This window comes from Nerophis ophidion, linkage group LG20 (assembly GCF_033978795.1).
Source record: "Nerophis ophidion isolate RoL-2023_Sa linkage group LG20, RoL_Noph_v1.0, whole genome shotgun sequence".
NCBI lineage: Eukaryota > Metazoa > Chordata > Actinopteri > Syngnathiformes > Syngnathidae > Nerophis > Nerophis ophidion.
Genome location: NC_084630.1, coordinates 23,488,360 through 23,513,595, shown reverse-complemented (window position 1 = coordinate 23,513,595; position 25,236 = coordinate 23,488,360). Strand labels below are relative to the sequence as shown.

The window sequence follows — 25,236 nt, the reverse complement described above, 5'->3', positions numbered from 1 at the left end:
CGAGCGGGCTTGTGGGCGGTGTTCCACTTTGGAGGTTCAACTAAGTCCGAGGTTAAAGGCCTACTGAAAGCCACTACTAGCGACCACGCAGTCTGATAGTTTATATATCAATGATGAAATATTAACATTGCAACACATGCCAATACGGCCTTTTTAGTTTACTAAATTGCAATTTTAAATTTCGCGCCAAGTATCCTGTTGAAAACGTTGCGGTATGATGACACGTGCGCGTGACGTCACGGATTGTTCCAGCCCGATCCCAGCTATAAGTCTGCTTTAATCGCATAATTACACAATATTCTGGACATCTGTGTTGCTTAATCTTTTGCAATTTGTTCAATTAATAATGGAGACGTCAAAGAAGAAAGATGTAGGTGGGAAGCTGTGTATTGCGGTTGCCTTTAGCAACAAAAACACAGCCGGTGTTTCCTTGTTTACATTCCCGAAGGTGAAGCTTTACTATGAAACAGAGCGGTCAAGCGAACATGGGTCTCTACCACATGTCAACCGGCAGGTTTCGGTGAGAAAATTGTGGTAATGAGTCAGCTCTTACCGTAGACATGAGCGGAGCTTACGTCGTTCCTCGTGCACCTGTCAAAGACGAAGCTGCGGACTCTTTTGCCTCCTCCGACTGGCCGCCCCCAAACGTGGGATGCTTCCACCGTGGAGGAGGGAGGGGAGAAAAATCTCAGCCCGGCCCTAATGGCTGCCTTTGCTTCGCCTCGTCGAGAAACATGGCTTCCCTCAGAGACACTGGCGGTCACCACACTCGTGGCCACACCCCTCCGACTTTTAGTAAAACACTAGTAACACTAGATAAGGGATTTTCTATAATTATCCTAGTAAATGTGTCTAACAACATCTGAATCGCTCTGCCGTCTATTTATTTTTTCCCCCCCTAGTCCTTTACTCTCACTATCCTCATCCACAAATATTTCATCCTCGCTCAAATTAATGGGGAAATCATCGTTTTCTCGGTCCGAATCGCTCTCGCTGCTGGTGGCCATGATTGTAAACGATGTGAGAAGCTCCACAACCCGTGACGTCACACGCACATCATCTGCTACTTCCGGTACAGGCAAGGCTTTTTATTAGCGACCAAAAGTTGCAAACTTCATCGTCGATGTTCTCTACTAAATCCTTTCAACAAAAATATGGCAATATCGTGAAATTATCAAGTATGACACATAGAATGGACCTGCTATCCCCGTTTAAATAAGAACATCTCATTTCAGCAGGCCTTTAAACTCCAGTCTGAGACCATTTCCCTCCATACTTGCCAACCTTTATATATATATATGCACATACACATACACATACACACACACATACATATTTATATTTACAAACATCCATTTTCTATCGCTCGTCCCTTTTGGGATCGCGGGAGGTCGCAGGAGCCTATTTCAGCTGCATTAGGGTGGAAGGCGGGGTACACGCTGGACAAGTCGCCACCTCATTGCAGGGCCAACACAGAAAGACAGACAACATTCACACTCACATTCACACACTAGGGACCATTTAGTGTTGCCAATCAACCTATTCCCAGGTGCATGTCTTTGGAGGTCGGCGGGGCCTAACCCCAGGTGTATGTCTTTGGGGGTGGGAGGGGCCTATCCCCAGTTGCATGTCTTTGGAGGTAGGCGGGGCCTTTCCCCAGGTGCATGGTTTTGGATGTGGGAGGGGCCTATCCCCAGGTGTATGTCTTTGGGGGTGGGAGGGGCCTATCCCCAGGTGCATGTCTTTGGAGGTGGGAGGGGCCTATCCCGAGGTGCATGTCTTTGGAGGTGGGAGGGGCCTATCCCCAGGTGCATGTCTTTGGAGGTGGGAGGGGCCTATCCCCAGGTGCATGTCTTTGGAGGTGGGAGGGGCCTATCCCCAGGTGCATGTCTTTGGAGGTGGGAGGGGCCTATCCCCAGGTGCATGTCTTTGGAGGTGGGAGGCAGCCGGAGTAGAACCCACGCAGTCACGGGGAGAACATACTAACTCCACACAGAAAGATCCCGAGCCCGGGATTGAACTCAGGACTGCTCTAAATATCTCAAATCAGGGAGTACTTTTATTTTTTGGGGTGACCAAAATCTGACATCTGTCACTTTTATCAGCACGGAGGAGAACACGTCTTATGTTATGTTCACGGTTACTATGGCAACAGACATTTTCTTGGTCAGGTAAAGCCCGACATTTCTCGTTAAAACGTACAAATGATTTGGCTGCGGCGAACTTTACTTTGGAAATCTAAACGGAAGCAGCGAGCGTTTTTGTGCTAAAGCCGCTCGCGCGGTGATGCTGAGGAGAGAGAGGGAGAGAGAGAGAAAAGAGAGAGAGAGAGCATCTCCCCCGGGCGAGGCCCAGCGAGCAGGCGGACGTGTTAGACGCCGCACAGGCGATCCGACCTGTGTGCAGGTGCACTTCCGCCCCGCAGAGATGCTGGCCGTCCCGCTGGGCGGCGCGGCGTCTCGCGGCAGACACGGCCTGAGCGGCGGCGCCAAGAAGACGTCGAAAAAGTGTCGCGCCAGACGAAGCAAGCGAGGTCGGCGACGTCGGAGCAAAAGGAGCAACAACAGAGGCAACAACGGATGTCAACAACCATTTTTACCGCCCGAGGTAGCACTTTAGCAACATGCTAGCTCGCCGCGACAACACTCACTTATGACGTCACCGACCCCTGACGTCACAGAAACGTCAGACACGTCTTGTGTGTACAAAGAATGAAGGATTTGTGCTAACTGTGTGTTTGCAGGCAGAATGAAGTATTTGTGCTAACTGTGTGTGTGTTTGCAGGCAGAATGAAGTATTTGTGCTAACTGTGTGTGTTTGCAGGCAGAATTAAGTATTTGTGCTAACTTTGCAGGCAGAATGAAGTATTTGTTCTAACTTTGCAGGCAGAATGAAGTATTTGTGCTAACTGTGTGTGTTTGCAGGCAGAATGAAGTATTTGTGCTAACTGTGTGTGTTTGCAGGCAGAATGAAGTATTTGTGCTAACTGTGTGTGTTTGCAGGCAGAATGAAGTATTTGTGCTAACTGTGTGTTTGCAGGCAGAATGAAGTATTTGTGCTAACTTTGCAGGCAGAATGAAGTATTTGTTCTAACTTTGCAGGCAGAATGAAGTATTTGTGCTAACTGTGTGTGTTTGCAGGCAGAATGAAGTATTTGTGCTAACTGTGTGTGTTTGCAGGCAGAATGAAGTATTTGTGCTAACTTTGCAGGCAGAATTAAGTATTTGTTCTAACTTTGCAGGCAGAATGAAGTATTTGTGCTAACTGTGTGTTTGCAGGCAGAATGAAGTATTTGTGCTAACTGTGTGTTTGCAGGCAGAATGAAGTATTTGTGCTATGTGTGTTTGCAGGCAGAATGAAGTATTTGTGCTAACTGTGTGTTGTTTGCAGGCAAAATGAAGTATTTGTGCTAACTTTGCAGGCAGAATGAAGTATTTGTGCTAACTGTGTGTGTTTGCAGGCAGAATGTTGTATTTGTGCTAACTTTGCAGGCAGAATGTTGTATTTGTGCTAACTGTGTGTGTTTGCAGGCAGAATGTTGTATTTGTGCTAACTTTGCAGGCAGAATTAAGTATTTGTGCTAACTGTGTGTATTTGCAGGCAGAATGAAGTATTTGTGCTAACTGTGTGTGTTTGCAGGCAGAAGAAGGAAACATTGAGTATAAGGTAGCTAGCCGTCGCCAACACCTCCAAGTGGGTTGGGTCAGGTGACGCTAACAGGTGACCTTTGCCCCCCAGCTGAAGCTGGTTAGCCCCACTCAGTACCGCTTTGAGCACCTGGCCACGCAGCTGAAGTGGCGCCTGCAGGAGGGGCGCGGCGAGGCCGTCTACCAGATCGGCGTGGAGGACAACGGTCTGCTGGTGGGCCTGAGCCGGGCCGACATGGAGGCGTCCATCGCCACCCTGAAGAAGATGGCCGACAAGTACGTCGGCGGCGAGCTCGCCGGCTGTCCGCCGTGTTGACGTGTCTTGTCTCGCCGCAGGGTGGGCGCCGACATCACGGTGCTGCGGGAGCGGGAGGTGGACTATGAGCCGGACGACAGCACGCGCAGGATCGCCGAGGTTCTGGTGCGGAAGGTTCCGGACGATCAGCAGGTGAGGAAGGTGGAACGCGGTGCGGCGCCACAAAGAGACTAAAGTCTGTCCGCCTGCAGTTCCTGGACCTGCGCGTGGCCGTCTTGGGCAACGTGGACTCTGGCAAGTCCACCCTGCTGGGCGTGCTGACGCAGGGCGAGCTGGACAACGGGCGAGGACGAGCGCGTCTCAACCTCTTCAGGCACCTGCACGAGATCCAGACGGGACGCACGTCCAGCATCAGCTTCGAGATCCTGGGCTTCAACAGCAGAGGACAGGTCAGCACGTGCCCCTCCCGGCCAGGTGTGGCGCACTCACCCCGTGTCTGTCCCGTGCAGGTGGTCGACTACAGCCACTCGCGCAGCGCCGAGGAGATCTGTGAGAGCTCCTCCAAGATGATCACCTTCATGGACCTGGCCGGACACCACAAGTACCTGAAGACCACCATCTTTGGCCTCACCAGCTACTGCCCCGACTTTGCCATGCTGGTGGTCAGCGCCAACACGGGAGTGGGTGAGCTTCTTCTTCTTTGCTCAACTGCAGAGTGCTAGGCCGAGACTGTGGTGGTGAGATCCTGTCATTGTGGAGGTGGCGAACGCTGGAGGGGAAGCAGGGCTTCTCGAAAACGGATGTGTGGTGGGGTGGGGGTGCGTGAGAGACCATAGCGTACGGATCTATAGATACACATTCACTTCAGGGGGGGGGCGTGAGAGACCATAGCGTACAGATCTATAGATAAACATTCACTTCAGGGGGGGCGTGAGAGACCATAGCGTACGGATTTATAGATAAACATTCACTTCAGGGGGGGCGTGAGAGACAATAGGGTACATCTTGACACATACAGGCCAATAGATAAACATTCACTTCAGGGGGGGCGTGAGGGACAATAGGGTACATCTTGACACATACTGGCCAATAGATAAACATTCACTTCAGGGGGGCATGAGAGACAATAGCGTACAGATCTATAGATAAACATTCACTTCAGGGGGGGCGTGAGAGACAATAGGGTACATCTTGACACATACAGGCCAATAGATAAACATTCACTTCAGGGGGGGCTTGAGGGACAATAGGGTACATCTTGACACATACTGGCCAATAGATAAACATTCACTTCAGGGGGGCATGAGAGACAATAGCGTACGGATCTATAGATAAACATTCACTTCAGGGGGGGCGTGAGAGACCATAGCGTACGGATCTATAGATAAACATTCACTTCAGGGGGGGCGTGAGAGACAATAGGGTACATCTTGACACATACAGACCAATAGATAAACATTCACTTCAGGGGGGCTAATAAGTATAATGTGTAGTAAGTCATGTACATTATAGTAGTTCATGTACTGCGTAGTATAATGTGTTCATGTTCATGTACTGTATATAATGTGTAGTAGTTCATGTACATAATAGTAGTTCATGTACTGTGTAGTATAATGCGTAGTAGTTCATGTACTGTATATAATGTGTAGTAGTTCATGTACTGTGTAGTATAATGTTTACTAGTTCATGTACATAATAGTAGTTTATGTACTGTGTAGTATCGTGTAGTAGTTCATGTACTGTGTAGTATAATGTTTAGTAGTTTGTGTACATAATAGTAGTTTATTTACTGTGTAGTATGTGTAGTACTTAATGTACTGTATATGTGTAGTATGTTTAGTAGTTCATATACTGTATATAATGTTTAGTAGTTAATGTACTGTGTAGTGTAATGTGTAGTAGTTGATGTACTGTGTAATATAATGTGTAGTAGTTGATGTACTGTATATATGTGTAGTAGATCATGCACATAATAGTAGTTGATGTACTGTGTAGTATAATGTGTAGTAGTTGATGTACTGTGTAGTATAATGTGTAGTAGTTAATGTAGTGTGTAGTATAATGTGTAGTAGTGGATGTACTGTATATAATGTGTAGATCATGTACATAATAGTAGTTGATGTACTGTGTAGTATAATGTGTAGTAGTTGATGTACTGTGTAGTATAATGTGTAGTAGTTAATGTAGTGTGTAGTATAATGAGTAGTACTTGATGTAGGTTGTAGTATAATGTGTAGTACTTGATGTAGGTTGTAGTATAATGTGTAGTAGTTGATGTACTGAGTAGTATAATGTGTAGTAGTTGATGTACTGTGTAGTATAATGTGTAGTACTTGATGTAGGTTGTAGTATAATGTGTAGTAGTGGATTTACTGTATATCATCAATCAATCAATCAATGTTTATTTATATAGCCCCAAATCACAAATGTCTCAAAGGACTGCACAAATCATTACGACTACAACATCCTCGGAAGAACCCACAAAAGGGCAAGGAAAACTCACACCCAGAGGGCAGGGAGAATTCACATTCAGTGGGACGCCAGTGACAATGCTGACTATGAGAAACCTTGGAGAGGACCTCAGATGTGGGCAACCCCCCCCCTCTAGGGGACCGAAAGCAATGGATGTCGAGCGGGTCTAACATGATACTGTGAAAGTTCAATCCATAGTGACTCCAAGACAGCAGTGAGAGTCCCGTCCACAGGAAACCATCTCAAGCGGATCAGCAGCGTAGAGATGTCCCCAACCGATACAGGCGAGCGGTCCATCCTGGGTCCCGACGAGCGGTCCATCCTGGGTCTCGACTCTGGACAGTCAGTACTTCATCCATGGTCATCGGACCGGACCCCCTCCACAAGGGAGGGGGGGGACATAGGAGAAAGAAAAGAAGCGGCAGATCAACTGGTCTAAAAAGGAGGTCTATTTAAAGGCTAGAGTATACAGATGAGTTTTAAGATGAGACTTAAATGTGTTATAATGTGTAGATCATGTACATAATAGTAGTTTATGTACTGTGTAGTATAATGTGTAGTAGTTCATGTACTGTATATAATGTGTAGTAGTTCATGTACTGTGTAGTATAATGTTTGGTAGTTTGTGTACATAATAGTAGTTTATTTACTGTGTAGTATGTGTAGTACTTCATGTACTGTATATGTGTAGTATGTTTAGTAGTTCATATACTGTATATAATGTTTAGTAGTTAATGTACTGTGTAGTGTAATGTTTACTAGTTCATGTACATAATAGTAGTTTATGTACTGTGTAGTATCGTGTAGTAGTTCATGTACTGTGTAGTATAATGTTTAGTAGTTTGTGTACATAATAGTAGTTTATTTACTGTGTAGTATGTGTAGTACTTCATGTACTGTATATGTGTAGTATGTTTAGTAGTTCATATACTGTATATAATGTTTAGTAGTTAATGTACTGTGTAGTGTAATGTGTAGTAGTTGATGTACTGTGTAATATAATGTGTAGTAGTTGACGTACTGTATATATGTGTAGTAGATCATGCACATAATAGTAGTTGATGTACTGTGTAGTATAATGTGTAGTAGTTGATGTACTGTGTAGTATAATGTGTAGTAGTTAATGTAGTGTGTAGTATAATGTGTAGTACTTGATGTAGGTTGTAGTATAATGTGTAGTACTTGATGTAGGTTGTAGTATAATGTGTAGTACTTGATGTACTGATTAGTATAATGTGTAGTAGTTGATGTACTGTGTAGTATAATGTGTAGTACTTGATGTAGGTTGTAGTATAATGTGTAGTAGTGGATGTACTGTATATAATGTGTAGATCATGTACATAATAGTAGTTGATGTACTGTGTAGTATAATGTGTAGTAGTTGATGTACTGTGTTGTATAATATGTAGTAGTTGATGTAGTATAATGTGTAGTAGTTGATGTACTGTATATAATGTGTAGTAGATCATGTACATAATAGTAGTTGATGTACTGTATATGTGTAGTAGATCATGTACATAATAGTAGTTGATGTACTGTATATGTGTAGTAGATCATGTACATAATAGTAGTTGATGTAGTGTGTAGTATAATGTGTAGTAGTTGATGTACTGTATATAATGTGTAGTAGATCATGTACATAATAGTTGATGTACTGTATATGTGTAGTAGTTGATGTACTGTATATAATGTGTAGTAGATCATGTACATAATAGTAGTTGATGTACTGTGTATAATGTGTAGTAGTTGATGTACTGTATATAATGTGTATTAGATCATGTACATAATAGTTGATGTACTGTATATAATGTGTAGTAGTTGATGTACTGTATATAATGTGTAGTAGTTGATGTACTGTATATGTGTAGTAGATCATGTACATAATAGTTGTACTGTAAATAATGTGCAGTAGATCATGTACGTAATAGTTGATGTAGTGTGTAGTATAATGTGTAGTAGTTGATATAGTATAATGTGCAGTATCCTCCATGCAGCAGGTACCAGTCGGGAGCATCTGGGGCTGGCCATGGCGCTGAAAGTTCCCATCTTCGTGGTGGTCAGTAAAGTGGACGTGTGTTCGAGGGCCACGCTGGACAAGACCCTGCGACAGCTGGAGAGACTCCTCAAGCAGCCGGGCTGTAACAAGGTTCCTCTCCTGCTCTCCTGCCCCGACGACGCTGTGGCCGCCGCACAGCAGTTCGCTCAGTCGGCCTGGTGCGTGTGTGTATGCAATTGTGTGTGCGTGTGTGCTAACTGGTCCTGTGTGTGTGCGCATGTGCATGTGTGTGTTTGTGTGCAGCATCACGCCCATCCTGACAGTGTCCAGTGTGTCAGGAGAAAGTCTGGAGCTCCTCAAGGTCTTCTTGAACGTTCTTCCTCCTCTGAGCAACAGCAAAGAACAAGAGGAGCTCATGCAGCAGCTGACTGAGTTCCAGGTGCGTACGCACACACACACACACACGCACACAGGTAATTTCACTTTTTACATTATTGTTTTTATTACCACTATTCTTTTTATGATCAGTTATTATATTTTTTATAATAATTAATATAAAGACATCATTAGGGACGGCGTGGCGCAGTGGGAGAGTGGCCGTGCGCAACCTGAGGGTCCCTGGTTCAAATCCCACCTAGTACCAACCTCGTCACGTCCGTTGTGTCCTGAGCAAGACACTTCACCCTTGCTCCTGATGGGTGCTGGTTGGCGCCTTGCATGGCAGCTCCCTCCATCAGTGTGTGAATGTGTGTGTGAATGGGTAAATGTGGAAGTAGTGTCAAAGTGCTTTGAGTACCTTGAAGGTAGAAAAGCGCTATACAAGTACAACCCATTTATTATTTATTTATTATATTCATGTTAATTGATTAGTGTGTTCTAATATTTTGAATACGATTATTATTACAGTTAATATTCCTATTATTATTATTATTACTATTGTTGTAATTATATTTTGCTCCTCCTACTTTTGTAATCAGAGAACTCAACTCCGCCCACCATGTCTCCCATGATGCATTGCAGCTACACTTGTCAGTCAGTCCATGCTGATTGTGTGTCAATTACAAGTTGAAGGCCCTCTAGTGCAGTGCTTCTCAACCTTTTTTCAGTCATGTACCCCCTGTGAACATTTTATTTAATTCAAGTACCCCCTAATCAGAGCAAAGCATTTTTGGTTGAAAAAAGGAGATAAATACAGCACTATGTCATCAGTTTCTGATTTATTAAATTGTATAACAGTGCAAAATATTGCTCATTTGTAGTGGTCTTTCTTCAACTATTTGGGAAATATATATAAAAATAACTAAAAACTTGTTGAAAAAGAAACAAGTGATTCAATTCTAAATGCAGATTTCTCCACATAGATGTAATCATCAACTTAAAGTGCCCTCTTTGGAGATTGTAATAGAGATCCATCTGGATTCATCAACTTACTTCTAAACATTTCTTCACAAAAAAATAAATCTTTAACATCAATATTTACGGAACATGTCCACAAAAAATCTATCTGTCAACACTGAATATTGCAATGTTGTATTTTTCACAGTTTATGAACTTACATTCATATTTTGTTGAAGTATTATTCAATGAATTTATTTTTAAAGGTTTTTTTGAATTGTTGCTATTTTTAGAATATTTAAAAAAAATCTCACGTACCCCTTGGCATACCTTCAAGTACCCCCAGGGGTACACGTACCCCCATTTGAGAACCACTGCACTAGTGGATATAGTCGTCTATTAAATTTATTATTAATATTCCTAATATTGGTGGTATTATGATAAATGTTATCATAATCATTAATACAGTAGTTATTATTTATTGTAATATTACAATTATTATTTTTAGTATTCCTATTATTATTCCTAATATCGGTATTATGATAATCATACTCATTAATACAGTAATTATTATTTATTGTATTAATACAATTATTCCTTTTAGTATTCCTATTATTTTAATTATTCCTAATATTGGTATTATTATGATGAATATAATAATCATTACAGTAATTATTATTAAATGTTCTCATTACAATAATTAAAATGTTATTATTACAATTATCATTTTTTAGTGTTGTGATTGTTATTATTCCTTTTATTGGTATTGTTACTCATATTATTATAATATAATAATAATCATTGTTACAGTAGTTATTATAATTTTTTTATTACAATAACTAATAAAATTATATTTTTAATATTACAATAAATATTTTTAGTATTGTAACTATGATTATTATTCCTATCATTATTATTTTTCCTATTATTGGTTTTATTCATACTATTATTATGATCAATATAATAATTATTATAAATGGTCTTATTTCAATAACTAATCAATATAATTGTTCATTATTTTTTACAATTATTATTTGTAGTATTGTAATTGATTATTCCTGTCATAATTATTATAATTATTATTTTTCCTATTTTTGGTATCATTACTTGTACCATGATAAATATAATAATTATTACAGTAATTATAAATAGTCTTATTACAATAACTAACATCAATATTATAATTATATTTGTAATATTACAATTCTATTTAGTATCGTAATGATGATTTTTCATATAATTATTATTGTTATTATTGGTATTACTACTTGTATTATTATGACACATAATCATTATTACAGTAATTATTATAAATTGTCTTATTACAATAACTAATATAAATATATATTTTATTATTACAATTACGTGTTTTAGTTTTAATTATGATTATTATTTCTATTACTATTATTCCTGGTATTGGTTTTATTACTTGTATTATCATGATAAATTTAATTGTAACAGTAATTATTATAAATGGTTTTATGACAATAACTAATATAAATATAACTATTATACTTTTATTGCAATGATTCTTTTCAGTATTGTAATTATGATTATTATTCCTATCATTTTTACTATAATAATTATTTCTATTATTGCTATCATTACTCATATTATGATAAATATAATAATCATTATTATTACAGTAATGATTATAAATTGTCATGTTACAATAACTGATATAAATAGAATTACATTTTTATTATTACAATTATTCATTTTAGTATTGTAATTATGATTATTATTCCTATTATTGGTATTATTACTATAATAATAATAGTAATAATCATTATTACAGTAATTATTATAAATTGTCCTATTACAATAACTAATAAATATAATTACTTTTCTATTATTACAATTATTCTTTTTAGTATTTTAATTCTGATTATTATTATTATTATTATTATTACAATAACAACAATTATTCCTATTATTGGTATTGTTGCTTTTATTATTATTATGATCAATATAATAACCATTTAAGTAATTATTATGAATGGTCTTAATACAATAACTAATATAAAAATAATATTTTTAATGATTAATGATTGTATTTGGCTCCTCCCACTCTAAACATGAAAGCGCCAACATGTCTCCCATGATGCATTGCAGCTACACTAGTGGACACGGTGGTGTACTTGCAGGTGGACGAGATCTACTCGGTGCCTGAGGTGGGCACGGTGGTGGGCGGGACTCTGTACAGGTGAGAGCACGCTGGTGGGCGGGACTGTGTACAGGTGAGAGCACGCTGGTGGGCGGGACTGTGTACAGGTGAGAGCATGGCCAGTGTCCAACAATGTGTGTGTGTGTCAGCGGGGTGTGTCGCGAGGGCGAGCGGCTGGTGGTGGGGCCCACGGAGCAAGGCCACTTCCTGCGCCTGAGGGTGGCGAGCATCCAGAGGAACCGCTCGGCGTGCAGGCTGCTGAGGGCGGGGCAGGCAGCCACGCTGGCGTTGGGCAACTTTGACCGCTCGCTGCTGCGCAAGGTGAGAGGTGGCAAAGAGGGCGGCGACCGCAGCGACATGACGGCTGCTGTCCCGGCAGGGGATGGTGATGGTGAGTCCCAAGATGAAGCCCACCGTCTGCCGGGAGTTCGAGGCCGCCATCGTGCTCCTCTTCCACGCCAAGACCTTCCGCCGGGGGTCACAGGTCACCGTCCACGTGGGCAACGTGCGGCAGACCGCCGTGGTCCAGAGCGTCTACGGGAAGGTGCATTTCGGCGCTACGTTCGCAAGATGGCTGCCGGCAGGTCACGCCACTCTCTCCCCCTCGCAGGACGAGCTGCGGACCGGCGAGCGAGCCGTGGTGGGCTTCCACTTCATCAAACATCCCGAGTACCTGCGGACCGGCGCCAAGCTGCTCTTCAGAGAGGGCGTGACCAAAGGCATCGGCCACGTCACCCGCCTGCTCCCTGCGGACCAGAACCTCCGGCAGAAGCAGAACCCTCACTAAAATAATCTCAATTTGTGGACGCCATCTTGGCTCCTTTCAGCACTTTCAAGGTGAATGTACCCTTTTCTCTGCATGCTGTGCCGACACCACCTTCTTCTTCAATAAATGACCTCGCTCAAGAGGAGGCGGAGTCATGCTGAAGATCTCAATCTTTAATCCTGTGACCTGATCCCTGGCAACTGTCCATCATTCGGTGAAGCGTCCTGTGCGGGGGCGGACCCTCGCGCAGACCTGTCAATCATGGGGAATGTTAGCGCCGCTACATGCTAATGCTAACTCTGGAGGACTCACCCCCAGCAGGTTGCGGGCGACGTAACCTTCGTGGTCGCCGCATCTCGCCCACCACCACTCGTCCTCCGCCTCGTCCTCCCGCCTCAGCACCGTTACGCCCTCGCCCTCCTGGAGGCGGAGCTCATCGCCACTCTGAGGCTCGTAGTCCCACAGGGCGTAGACCACGCCCCTATTAATCACCCCCATCTTCTCCTGCACGCCTGCACTCACACATACACACACACATGGACTACTGTCACTAAACTATTGGCCTTCTGTGTACTGATTTGTGTGTCTGTATCGCAATCCTCGCGTCTGTAATCCATGTACTGATTTGTGTGTATCAAAATCTGTGCATCTGTAATCTGTGTACTGATTAGTGTGTCTGTATTGCAATATGTGCATCTGTAATCGTGTAATGATTTGTGTGTCTGTATCGCAATCTGTGCGTTTGTAATCCATGTACTGATTTGCGTGTCCGTATCGTAATCTGCGTCTGTAATCCATGTGTTTGTATCGCAATCTGTGGGTCTTTCATCTGTGTACTGATTTGTGTGCCTGTATCGCAATCTGTGCGTCTGTAATCTGAATTGATGTGTGTCTGTATCACAAACAGTGTTTGAAATCAATTCATTTTGTGTGTATTTTAACTTCTGTGTGTATATCAATCTGTGCATCTGCAATCCATTCACTGTGTCTGTATCTCAATCTGCGTGTGTGATCAGATCTGTGTGCGTGATCAGATCTGTGTGCGTGTTTTAATTTGTGTGTCCATATTTTGATTTGTGTATGTACAAACACACAGATGTAAATACGGACACACAAATTAAAACACGCACACAGATCTCATCACACACGCAGATTGAGATACAGACACAGTGAATTGGATTACAGAAGCACAGATTGACATACACACACACACAAATTAGGACACGGACACATAGATCTGATCACACACACAAATTACAAACCCCGTTTCCATATGAGTTGGGAAATTGTGTTAGATGTAAATATAAACAGAATACATCCATCCATCCATTTTCTACCGCTTATTCCCTTTTGGGGTCGCGGGGGGCGCTGGCGCCTATCTCAGCTACAATCGGGCAGAAGGCGGGGTACACCCTGGACAAGTCGCCACCTCATCGCAGGGCCAACACAGATAGACAACATTCACACTCACATTCACACACTAGGGCCAATTTAGTGTTGCCAATCAACCTATCCCCAGGTGCATGTCTTTGGAAGTGGGAGGAAGCCGGAGTACCCGGAGGGAACCCACGCATTCACGGGGAGAACATGCAAACTCCACACAGAAAGATCCCGAGCCTGGATTTGAACCCAGGACTGCAGGACCTTCGTATTGTGAGGCAGACGCACTAACCCCTCTGCCACCCAGAATACAATGATTTGCAAATCCTTTTCAACCCATATTCAGTTGAATATGCTACAAGGACAACATATTTGATGGGGCTGTGAATCTTTTGGTGTCCCACGATTCGATTCAATATCGATTCTTGGAGTCGCGATTCGATAATATATCAATTTTTTTCGATTCAACACGATTCTCGATTCAAAAACGATATTTTTTCGATTCAAAAGGATTGTGTATTCATTCAATACATAGATTTCAGCAGGATCTACCCAGTCTGCTCACATGCTAGCAGAGTAGTAGATTTTTTTATAAAAAGCTTTTATAATTGTAAAGGACAATGTTTTATCAACTGATTGCAATAATGTAAATTTGTTTGAACTATTAAAGGAAGCAAAAATATGACTTATTTTATCTTTGTGAAAACATTGGACACTGTGTTGTCAAGCTTATAAGATGCCATGCAAGTGTAAGCCACTGTGACACTATTGTTCTTTTTTATTATTTTTATAAATGTCTAATGATAATGTCAGTGAGGGATTTTTAATCACTGCTATGCTGAAATTATAACTAATATTGATACTGTTGTTGATGATATTCATTTTTGTTTCACTACTTTTGGTTTGTTCTGTGTGGTGTTTGTGTCTCCTCTCAATTGCTCTGTTTATTGCAGTTCTGAGTGTTGCTGGCTCAGGTTTGGGTTTGGAATTGGATTGCATTGTTATGGTATTGCTGTGTAGTGGTTTGTTGGATTGATTAAAAAAAAAAGAGTCGATTCTGAATCGCACAGCGTGAGAATCGCGATTTGTATTCAAATCGATTTTTTCCCACACCCCTAATATTTGATGTTCAAACTGATAAACATTTTTTTTTGCAAATAATCATTAACTTTAGAATTTGATGCCAGCAACACGTGACAAAGAAGTTGGGAAAGGTGGCAATAAATACTGATAAAGTTGAGGAATGCTCATCAAACAGTTATATGGAACATCCCACAGGTGTGCAGGCTAATTGGGAACAGGTGGGTGCCATGATTGGGTATAAAAGCAGCTTCCATGAAATGCTATGTAATTCACAAACAAGGATGGGGTGAGGGTCACCACTTTGTAAGTAAATTGTCGAACAGTTTTAGAACAACATTTCTCAACGAGCTATTGCAACAAATTTAGGGATTTTACCATCTACGGTCTGTAAAATCATGAAAAAGTTCAGAGGATCTGGAGAAATCACTGCACGCAAGCGATGATATTACGGACCTTTGATCCCTCAGGTGGTACTGCATCAAAAACCGACATCAGTGAGTAAAGGATATCCCTACATGGGCTCAGGAACACTTCATAAAACCACTGTCAGTAACTACAGTTGGTCGCTACATCTGTAAGTGCAAGTTAAAACTACTATGCAAAGCGAAAGCCATTTATTAAAAACACTCATCTAAGATGGACTGATGCAAAGTGGAAAGGATTTCTGTGGTCTCATGAGTCCACATTTCAAATTATATTTGGAAACTGTGGACGTGGTGTCCTCCAGAACAAAGGGGAAAATAACCATCCGGAATGTTATAGGCGCAAAGTTGAAAAGCCAGCATGTGTGATGGTATGGGCGTGCATTAGTGCCCAAGGCATGGGTAACTTACACATCTGTGAAGGCACCATTAATGCTGAAAGTTACATACAGGTTTTGGAACAACATATGCTGGCATCTAAGCAACGTTATCATGGACGCCCCTGCTTATTTCAGCCAGAAATGCCAAGCCACGTGTTACAACAGCGTGGCTTCGTAGTAAAAGAGTGTGCGTACTCTCCTGGCCCGCCTGCAGTCCAGACCTGTCTCCCATGGAAAATGTGTGGCGCATTATGAAGCGTAAAATACGACAGCGGAGACTGAAGCTCTACATAAAACAAGAATGGGAAAGAATTCCACTTTCAATTAGTTTCCTCAGTTCCCAAACGTTTATTGAGTGTTAAAAGAAAAGGTAATGTAACACAGTGGTGAACATGCCCTTTCCAAACTATTTTGGCACGTGTTGCAGCCATGAAATTCTAACTTAATTATTATTTGCAAAAAAAAATAAAGTTTATGAGTTTGAACATCAAATATGTTGTCTTTGTAGCATATTCAACTGAATATGGGTTGAAAAGGATTTGCAAATAATTGTATTCTGTTTATATTTACATCTAACACAATTTCCCAACTCATATGGAAACGGGGTTTGTAGTACACAAACATGAATCAGATTACAAAAGCATAGATGGCGTTAGATACACACAAATTAGTAAACAGATACAGGTGATTACACACACTAAAATGGTGATACACACAAATTAGTACACAAACACGAGAATTGTATTACAGAAGCACATACTGAGATATAGACACACAAATCAGAACACACTCGTGAATCAAATTACAGACGCACAGACTGAGATAAACACACAAATCAGTACACACACACGTGAATCAGATTAGACACAGAATGAGATATAAACACCCAGATAAGTACACAAACACGTGAATCAGATTACAGACACACAGACTGAGATATAAACACACATAAGTACTCAAACACGTAAATCAGATTACAGACGCACAGACTGAGATATAAACACACAAATCAGTACACACACACGTGAATCAGATTAGACACAGAGTGAGATATAAACACACAGATAAGTACACAAACACGTGAATCAGATTACAGACACACAGACTGAGATAAACACACAAATCAGTACACACACGTGAATCAGATTAGACACACAAATCAGTACATACACACGTGAATCAGATTAGATACAGAGTGCGATATAGACACAAATCAGAACACACACACGTGAATCAGATGACAGACGCACAGACTGAGATATAAACACACAAATCAGTACACACACACGTGAATCAGATTAGACAGAGTGTGAGATATAAACACCCAGATAAGTACACAAACACGTGAATCAGATTACAGACACACAGACTTAGATATAAACACACAGATAAGTACACAAACATGTGAATCAGATTACAGATGCACAAATCAGTACACAAACGTAAATCAGATTACAGACACACAGACTGAGATAAACTCAGAGTGAAACAGTTTGCTACAATACTTGCATACACCATACATTAAATACAATAGTACTTGTGTACGTTATACATTAAATACATTAATACTTACATAGAATATTACTTGGCTACACACAGAGCCAATAAGTGATGGTGAGCAGCAAAGATGAGAACTTCCTGCTGGAACTTGTAGAGTGTTGTGTAGAGTGAGGACGTGTGTGTGTGTGCATCAGAGGTTTCTCACCGTAGAGGAACTGCGAACACTGGGCGTAGCCGTCTTCCGTGTCCTCGCACTTGTCGGCGGCGGTCTGCATGTCGCTGTAGGTGGCGGCGAAGAGGGCGGCGCCCGACTCCACCAGGAACTTACACGCCCGCACGTTGTTGCAGGAGGCGGCGCAGTGCAGCGGCGTCCTGACCACACCCCCCAAAAGACAGCGTGAGAACACATAAGGAGGCGTCGCGACCTTGGGGGCGGGGGCACACCACGCTCTACTGACCAGCCGTCGTTGTCTGCGGCGTTGACGTCCACGCCAAAGCGCACCAGGAGCTTGATGATGTGGGTGTGTCCGGCGCACACGGCGTTGTGTAGCGCCGTGATGCCCTCGTCGTTGGCGGCGCTGGGGTCGTCCACCTGCAAGACAAGCGTCAGGGACCACAGCGCCCGAGGTGGCGAGGAGACTCACTTGGTAGATGAGCCTGCGCACGAGGTGGTACTCGCCCTCCAGCGAAGAGTCCAGCAGGATGGCGAGGGCGTTGAACTTGACCCGCAGCGCCCCGTCGACAGGACCCGAGGCAGCTGTGCGCAGGATGGACTTCTTTGCCTGAAAGGTTTATTAGCTTTAATATTATCATTACAATTACTTTTATTGTACCTATTATTATCATAATCAATATTCTTATACTTATTATCATTATTATAACTATTCTTATACCTATCACTATTATTATCATTTTAATTACTATTCTTATATCTATTGTTATTATTATCATAATTACTAATCATTTTCCTATTATTATTATCGTGATAATTACTATCCCTTTTCCTATTATTAATATGATGATTAATAATAATTTTCCTATTATAATTATCATAATTATTCATTTTCCTATTATCATAATTACTTTTCTTGTTCCTTTCTTATTATTATTATCATGATAATTACTATTCCTTTTCCTATTATTATTATAATAATTACTATCTGTATACCTATTATTATTATTATTATTAGCATAATTACTATTCTTATACCATCCATCCATTTTGTACCGCATATTCCCTTTGGAGTCGCGGGGGGTGCTGGTGCCTATCTCAGCTACGGGCGGAAGGCGCCGTACACCCTGGACAAGTCGCCACCTCATCACACGTATTTCTTATACCTGTTATTATTATCTTTATTATTATTTTCAGGATAATAACTATTGTACCTATTATAATTATTATCATGATAGTTACTATTCCTTTTCCTATTATTATAATTACTATTTATTTTTCTATTATTATTATTATCATGATAATTACAATTATCCTATTATAATTAGTATCATGATAATTACTATTCTTTTTTCTATTATTATTATGATAATTACTATTCTTACAACTTTAATTATTATTATGATAATTACTATTCTGGTCTTCACGGTGGCAGAGAGGTTAGTGCATCTGCCTCACAATACGAAGGTCCTGAGTAGTCCTGGGTTCAATCCCGGGCTCGGGATCTTTCTGTGTGGAGTTTGCATGTTCTCCTCATGACTGCGTGGGTTCCCTCCGGGTACTCTGGCTTCCTCCCACCTCCAAAGACATGCACCTGGGGATAGGCCCCTCCCACCTCCACAGACATGCACCTGGGGATAGGTTGATTGGCAACACTAAATGGTCCCTAGTGTGTGAATGTTGTCTGTCTATCTGTGTTGGCCCTGCGATGAGGTGGCAACTTGTCCAGGGTGTACCCTGCCTTCCGCCCGATTGTAGCTGAGATAGGCGCCAGCGCCCCCCGCGACCCCGAAAGGGAATAAGCGGTAAAAAATGGATGGATGGATGGATAACTACTATTCTTAAACCTATTAATATTAGTATTGTTATTCCAGCACCCCCACGACCCCGAACGGTACAAGCGGTAGAAAATGGATGGATGGATGGATCATTATCATGGTAATTACTATTCTTATACCCATTAATATTATTATTGTTATTATCATTATCAAGATGATAACTATTCATTTTTCTACTATTATAATTATGATAATTATTACTCTTATACCTATTATTATTATTATCATGATAATTAATATTCCTTTTCCTATTATAATTATCATGATTTTATCATAATTACTATTAATTTTCCTATTATTATCATCATCATTACTATTCTTATACCGACTATTATTATTACTATCATGATAATAATATTCTTATACCTATTATTATTATCATAACTAATATTCCTTTTCCTATTATAATTATAATGATAATTACTATTCATTTTCCTATTATTATCATGATAATTAATATTCTTATACCTATTATTATCATAATTAATATTCATGTCCTATCATTATTATCATAATTAATATTCTTATACCTATTATTATTTATTATCATAATTAATATTCCTTTTCCTATTATAATTATAATGATTACTATTCATTTTCCTACTATTATTATTATCATGATATTTAATATTCTTATACCTATTATTATTATTATTATCATAATTAATATTCCTTTTCCTATTATAATTATAATTATTACTATTAATTTTTCTACTATTATTATTATCATATTTAATATTCTTATACCTATTATTATTATTATCATAATTAATATTCCTTTTTCTATTATTATTACCATCCATCCATCCATCAATTTCTACCGCTTATTCCCTTTTGGGGGTCGCGGGGGGGCGCTGGCGCCTATCTCGGGGCGGAAGGCGGGGTACACCCTGGACAAGTCGCCACCTCATCGCAGGGCCAACACAGATAGACATACAACATTCACAATCACATTCAAACACTAGGGCCAATTTAGTGTTGCCAATCAACCTATCCCCAGGTGCATGTCTTTGGAAGTGGGAGGAAGCCGGAGTACCCGCAGGGAACCCACGCATTCACGGGGAGAACATGCAAACTCCACACAGAAAGATCCCGAGCCTGGATTTGAACCCAGGACTGCAGGAACTTCGTATTGTGAGGCAGACGCACTAACCCCTCTGCCACCGGGAAGCCCTTTTTATCATGATAATTACTATTCATTTTCCTATTATCATTATCATGATAGTTAATATTCGTATACCTATTATTAGTTATTAAAATTAATATTAATTTTTCTATTATTATTATTATCATGATAATTACTATTAATTTTCCTATTTTTATCATATCATCATCATCATGATAATTACTATTCTTATACCTATTAATATTATTATTGTTATTCCAGCACCCCCGCGACCCTGAACGGGACAAGCGGTAGAAAATGGATGGATGGATGGAAGGATCATTATGATAATTACTATTGTTATACCCATTAATATTATTATTGTTATTATCATTATTATGCAGCTGAGATAGGCTCCAGCACCACCCGCAACCCTAAAAGGGACAAACGGTAGAAAATGGATGGGTGGATGATGATTAATATTCCTTTTCCTATTATTATAATGATCATGATCATTATTACTCTTATACCTATTGTAATTATTATTATTTTCATGATAATCAATATTTTTATTTTTATTATTTACATTATAAATATAATCTAATAAATTGTATATTAATATAATAGCAATATTATTATGATTCATTATTACATTAATTGTTAATAAAATAATGCTAGTAAAAATGGCAATAATGACTATTATTAATATAATTATTAGTATTCCTAATTATTGTAATTAACATTCTTATTTCTATTAACATTAATTATTCGTTATTTTTATTCCTATTATGACAATTATTGACATCATTATTATTATAGTAATTATTACAAGTCTACGTAGTACAATAATAGTTATATGTATCAATATTATAATACTAATCATTTTAATAATTATTATAATAGTTGTATTATTACTATTATATTATTTATATTATTACAGTATTATCATTCAATAATATTATTGGAATAATGATCGTAATTATTATATTTCACATTATTGTTGTGATAATGATTATTGTAATAATAATGTTATGACCACCATTAATAATAATGATGATGATGATGAGCAGGTCATCTCACCGTGACCTCAGAAGGTCGCAGGTTGAGGGCGTGGCCTCCTTGCGAGGGGTCCTGATGAGGCGACGTGATTGGATGCAGCACTTCCTCTTCTGCCCCCTCCAGAGCAGCGGCCGGGGGGCGGAAAGAGGCGGAGCTTGTGACGGGTGAACTTGGGGGCCGTGGGGTTGGAGTCACCTCATCCTCTGGGGTCTCCATGGCGATGGTCTCCATGGCAGCCATGGTGGTCTTCTGGTAGAGAAGCTTCTGGATGTTGGGGCCCGCCGGGCCTTCGGGCTCTGCCACAGAGCCACGCTTCTTCAGGGGCCGGGGGGCGTGCTGCCAACGCCGCAGGACTTCAGGGTCGGCGGGGAAAGACAGGAAGGGGAGGAGCTTTGTGGGACTGAGCGGCCGAGTGGGAGCTCGCTCTGCTCTACAACCGTCAGTCCCGCCCCTTTTGGAGGCGCACGGGGGGATGGGCCTCCCGTACACTGGGGGTGGAGGTGACAAGTTGGCCTTTGGCGGTGGCGAGTCACCTGCTGGGCAGCGTGGCGGCGTGCAGCTCTTTCCCAGGAGGCTTTGCTGCGTGTACACGCGGATTATGGACGCCGCCGCCACCGTCAAAGGCTTTTGCAGCACAGGGGGGAGGGGCCCCGAGGTGGGGGGACTGTCCTGCTTGCTGGCCACATGTAGGGCGCCCCTTGATGGCCGCATCCTTCCAGGGAAGGTTCCGGTGGAGAAGGCGGTGGCTGGAGGCAGAGCTTGCAATGCCATCTGAGCTTTAGAGCACGCCTACCAGCCAAACACACAAAGACAGGTGTAACACGGGTGTAACACGGTTGTAACACAGGTGTAACACATATGTAACACGGGTGTAACACAGGTGTAACACGGGTGTAACACAGGTGTAACACAGGGGTAACAGGTGTAACACGGGGGTAACACGGGTGTAACACGGGTGTGACACGGGTGTGACACGGGTGTGACACGGGTGTAACGCGGTCCTCAGCGAGAAGGAGTCCACTGGTACCTGGTCTTCAGCCATGTGATTGGTCCTTGATGGGACATGGGGCGGCGCATCTGTAGCGTAGCGTGAGCTTGAGGAGTGGCGGCGCAGGCTGGCCACGCGGGGCAGAGTGCAGGCGTGGGCGGGGCTAGTCTCCACCGCTGCAACACAACAACATGTCTGATTGGCTCATGGAGATCACGTGACTGGCCTACCTGAGGTCGCTTCCTGCGGCCGGCGGGGCGGGACTGGCATCGGCAGGGTGGTGGCGTGAAGTGGGGGCCCCTGACAGGAGGACTGGATGTACGGACCCACCGCCGCCACAGCGACGTCCGAGGTGACCTGCAGGGGGGGCCCACACCGGATGTTGTGGTCCTGGGCAGGACCCCCAGGGGCCCGCACCTTTGTCTCCTGGGGCTGCAGAGCCGCCTTCTTCCAAAGACGAAGGCGGACCTCAGAGAGGCGTCGCTCCATGGCCGCCACCTCCACGTTCTTCTTGTTCAGGCCCGACCTCTGCTGCTGCAGTCGGCTGCTCTGGTCCTGGTTCAGCTGCTTCCTCAGCTAGAAGGTCCAACGCCACGTTAGCATATTCATTAGCACACCATGCTAGCATCTTCATTAACACGCTATGTTAGCATCTTCATTAGCACGCCATGTTAGCATTTCATTAGCACGCCACGTTAGCATCTTCATTAGCACGCCACGTCAGCATCTTCATTAGCACGCTACGTTACCATCTTCATTAGCACTCCATGTTAGCATCTTCATTAACACACCACATTAGCACCTTCATTAGCACGCCACGTTAACTTTTTCAATAGCACGCCACGTTAGCATTTTCATTCGCACGCCACGATAGCATCTTCATTAACATGCCATGTTAGCATCTTCATTAGCACGCCACGTTAACTTTTTTATTAGCACGCCACGTTAGTGTCTTCATTAGCTCGCCACATTAGCGTCTTCATTAGCACGCCACATTAACGTCTTCATTAGCACGCCACATTAGAATCTTCATTAGCACGCCACGTTAGCATCTTCATTAGCACGCCACGTTAGCATCTTCATTAACCTGCCATGTTAACATCTTCATTAGCACGCCACGTTAGCATCTTCATTAGCACGCCATGTTAGCACATTGAAGTAGCACACGGACCTGCAGCTCCCTGCAGAGGTGCATCAGCTCAACGGAGGAGGAAGTGGCGGGGGCGTGGAGGCGGGGAGTAAGAGGAGAAGGAGGAGGCGGCATTGAGATGCTCCTCAGCGCCTCCAACTGGAGGCTCAGCTCCTCCACCCGCGCGACGGCCAGCAGCATCTCCTTCTGCTTCTGCTGCAACACGGCGCTCATCTGCTCCACCTCGCCCGCTGCAAGAGCACACACACGCAGCACCTCCATGACATCGCCGTCGCATGGCTACGCCCCTCCTTGGCGACACCCCCTCCGCTCACCCAGCTCGCTGTTGCCGAGGCGTTTGTTCTCCACTTGGCCCCTGAGGGCCCGCACACGCTGCAGCTTGGCCTCCTGCCTGAGGACATTCTCTTGGAGCATCTGATCCTCCTGATGCTCCTCCCGATGCTCCTCATGATGTTCCTCATGATGCTCCTCATGATGTTCCTCATGATGCTCCTCATGATGTTCCTCATGACGCTCCTCCTGATGATAGTCCCAATGCTCCTCCTGATGCTCCTCCTGATGCTCCTCTGGCCTCAATCTCCACAGTCGTGGCTCCTGGGGGCCACAAGGGGAGGATACAACATCATCAGACATGCTCACAGTCTGCCGGTCATGTGACCAGCCGGCCTGCACTTCTCCAGGACAAGCGGTCTGGACGGGAAGGGAGGGGGCGGAGTCAAACTGTGAACCTCATCAAGGGGCAGACAGGAAGTAGAGCGCCACCTCATTAGCGCCATCCTAATCCAGACAGATTAGAGCCCCCCCCGCCGTGAGGGACGCCATCCCAACAATGTGGCGTCTGCTGCCCTGTCATGTGACCATGACATCACGCTGACACACCGCCACGCTGTCTCATTAAGACGGGCAAAGGCTGGGATTAAGACGTTGCCACGTCGTCATGGCAACCCAGCCACAACTCACTTCCTGAACTTTGCCTGGCGCCATATGGGGTGGTCACATGACCAGGTGGGCTTCATTGTTCACCAGCACGGTCACCGTGGCAACCGTTGCCGAGCAGAACACAGATCCCTCGCCTCCTTCACGTTGTCATGGTAACGCAGGTGCCAGTCACTCGCCCTCAGCTACCTTGATGACGTCATCAACAGCGGTCCGTCAAAAGCGCCTTGTAGTTCAACACACTTCCGCAAGGGGGCGGGACAAGTTACAGCCCGGAGCGGCCGCCACCGCAGATGATTGACACCTGTGTCAACAAGTCCATTCACTTTTTTTAAACGACACAAGCCCCTCCCACTTGTTAGTCATTAACATGAACAACATGAAGTAGCAAGCAGTGCAAGGTGAAAGGTCATCAAAGGGGGCTCACCGGCATCATGGCGTCCACGCGTGGAAGCAGGAAGTGGTCGCGCGGTGTCCACGACCACTTTGTCCGCGCGTGTGAGGATCACTGCCATTTAATTCGCGCACAGAGTCAAGCGCCTGTGCGTGACGACAGCTTCCGCTTTGGCTCTTCAGCATAAGAG

At 42.7% G+C, this 25,236-nt stretch overlaps 2 protein-coding genes across 5 annotated transcripts; one reads left to right on the top strand and one right to left on the bottom strand.

Annotated features, from left to right (window-relative positions):
• The first annotated feature begins 3 nt into the window (after positions 1–3).
• On the top strand, positions 4–13,964 carry LOC133538880 (GTP-binding protein 2-like). Of its 3 annotated transcripts, XM_061880751.1 has the most exons (12): positions 1,771–2,607; positions 3,640–3,666; positions 3,739–3,923; positions 3,984–4,095; positions 4,155–4,352; positions 4,413–4,587; positions 8,370–8,589; positions 8,675–8,810; positions 11,854–11,912; positions 12,023–12,194; positions 12,253–12,417; positions 12,484–13,964. In XM_061880751.1, exons 1-12 carry the CDS (start codon positions 2,287–2,289, stop codon positions 12,658–12,660), a joined length of 1,947 nt encoding a protein of 648 aa, XP_061736735.1. In that variant the 5' UTR covers positions 1,771–2,286; the 3' UTR covers positions 12,661–13,964. The 3 variants fall into 3 exon arrangements, with proteins under 3 accessions (XP_061736734.1, XP_061736733.1, XP_061736735.1); XM_061880750.1 differs by having other exon boundaries at positions 4–2,607; positions 8,373–8,589; positions 12,253–13,964; XM_061880749.1 differs by having other exon boundaries at positions 10–2,607; positions 12,253–13,964.
• On the bottom strand, positions 8,867–25,236 carry LOC133538879 (apoptosis-stimulating of p53 protein 2-like). 2 transcript variants are annotated; one of them, XM_061880748.1, is made up of 11 exons: positions 25,080–25,235; positions 24,031–24,310; positions 23,738–23,946; positions 22,797–23,142; positions 22,606–22,742; positions 21,600–22,367; positions 18,049–18,186; positions 17,863–17,996; positions 17,610–17,776; positions 12,952–13,151; positions 8,867–12,891 (listed from the first exon to the last, which is right to left on the bottom strand). In XM_061880748.1, exons 1-11 carry the CDS (start codon positions 25,086–25,088, stop codon positions 12,847–12,849), a joined length of 2,433 nt encoding a protein of 810 aa, XP_061736732.1. In that variant the 5' UTR covers positions 25,089–25,235; the 3' UTR covers positions 8,867–12,846. The 2 variants fall into 2 exon arrangements, with proteins under 2 accessions (XP_061736732.1, XP_061736731.1); XM_061880747.1 differs by having other exon boundaries at positions 12,889–13,151; positions 25,080–25,236.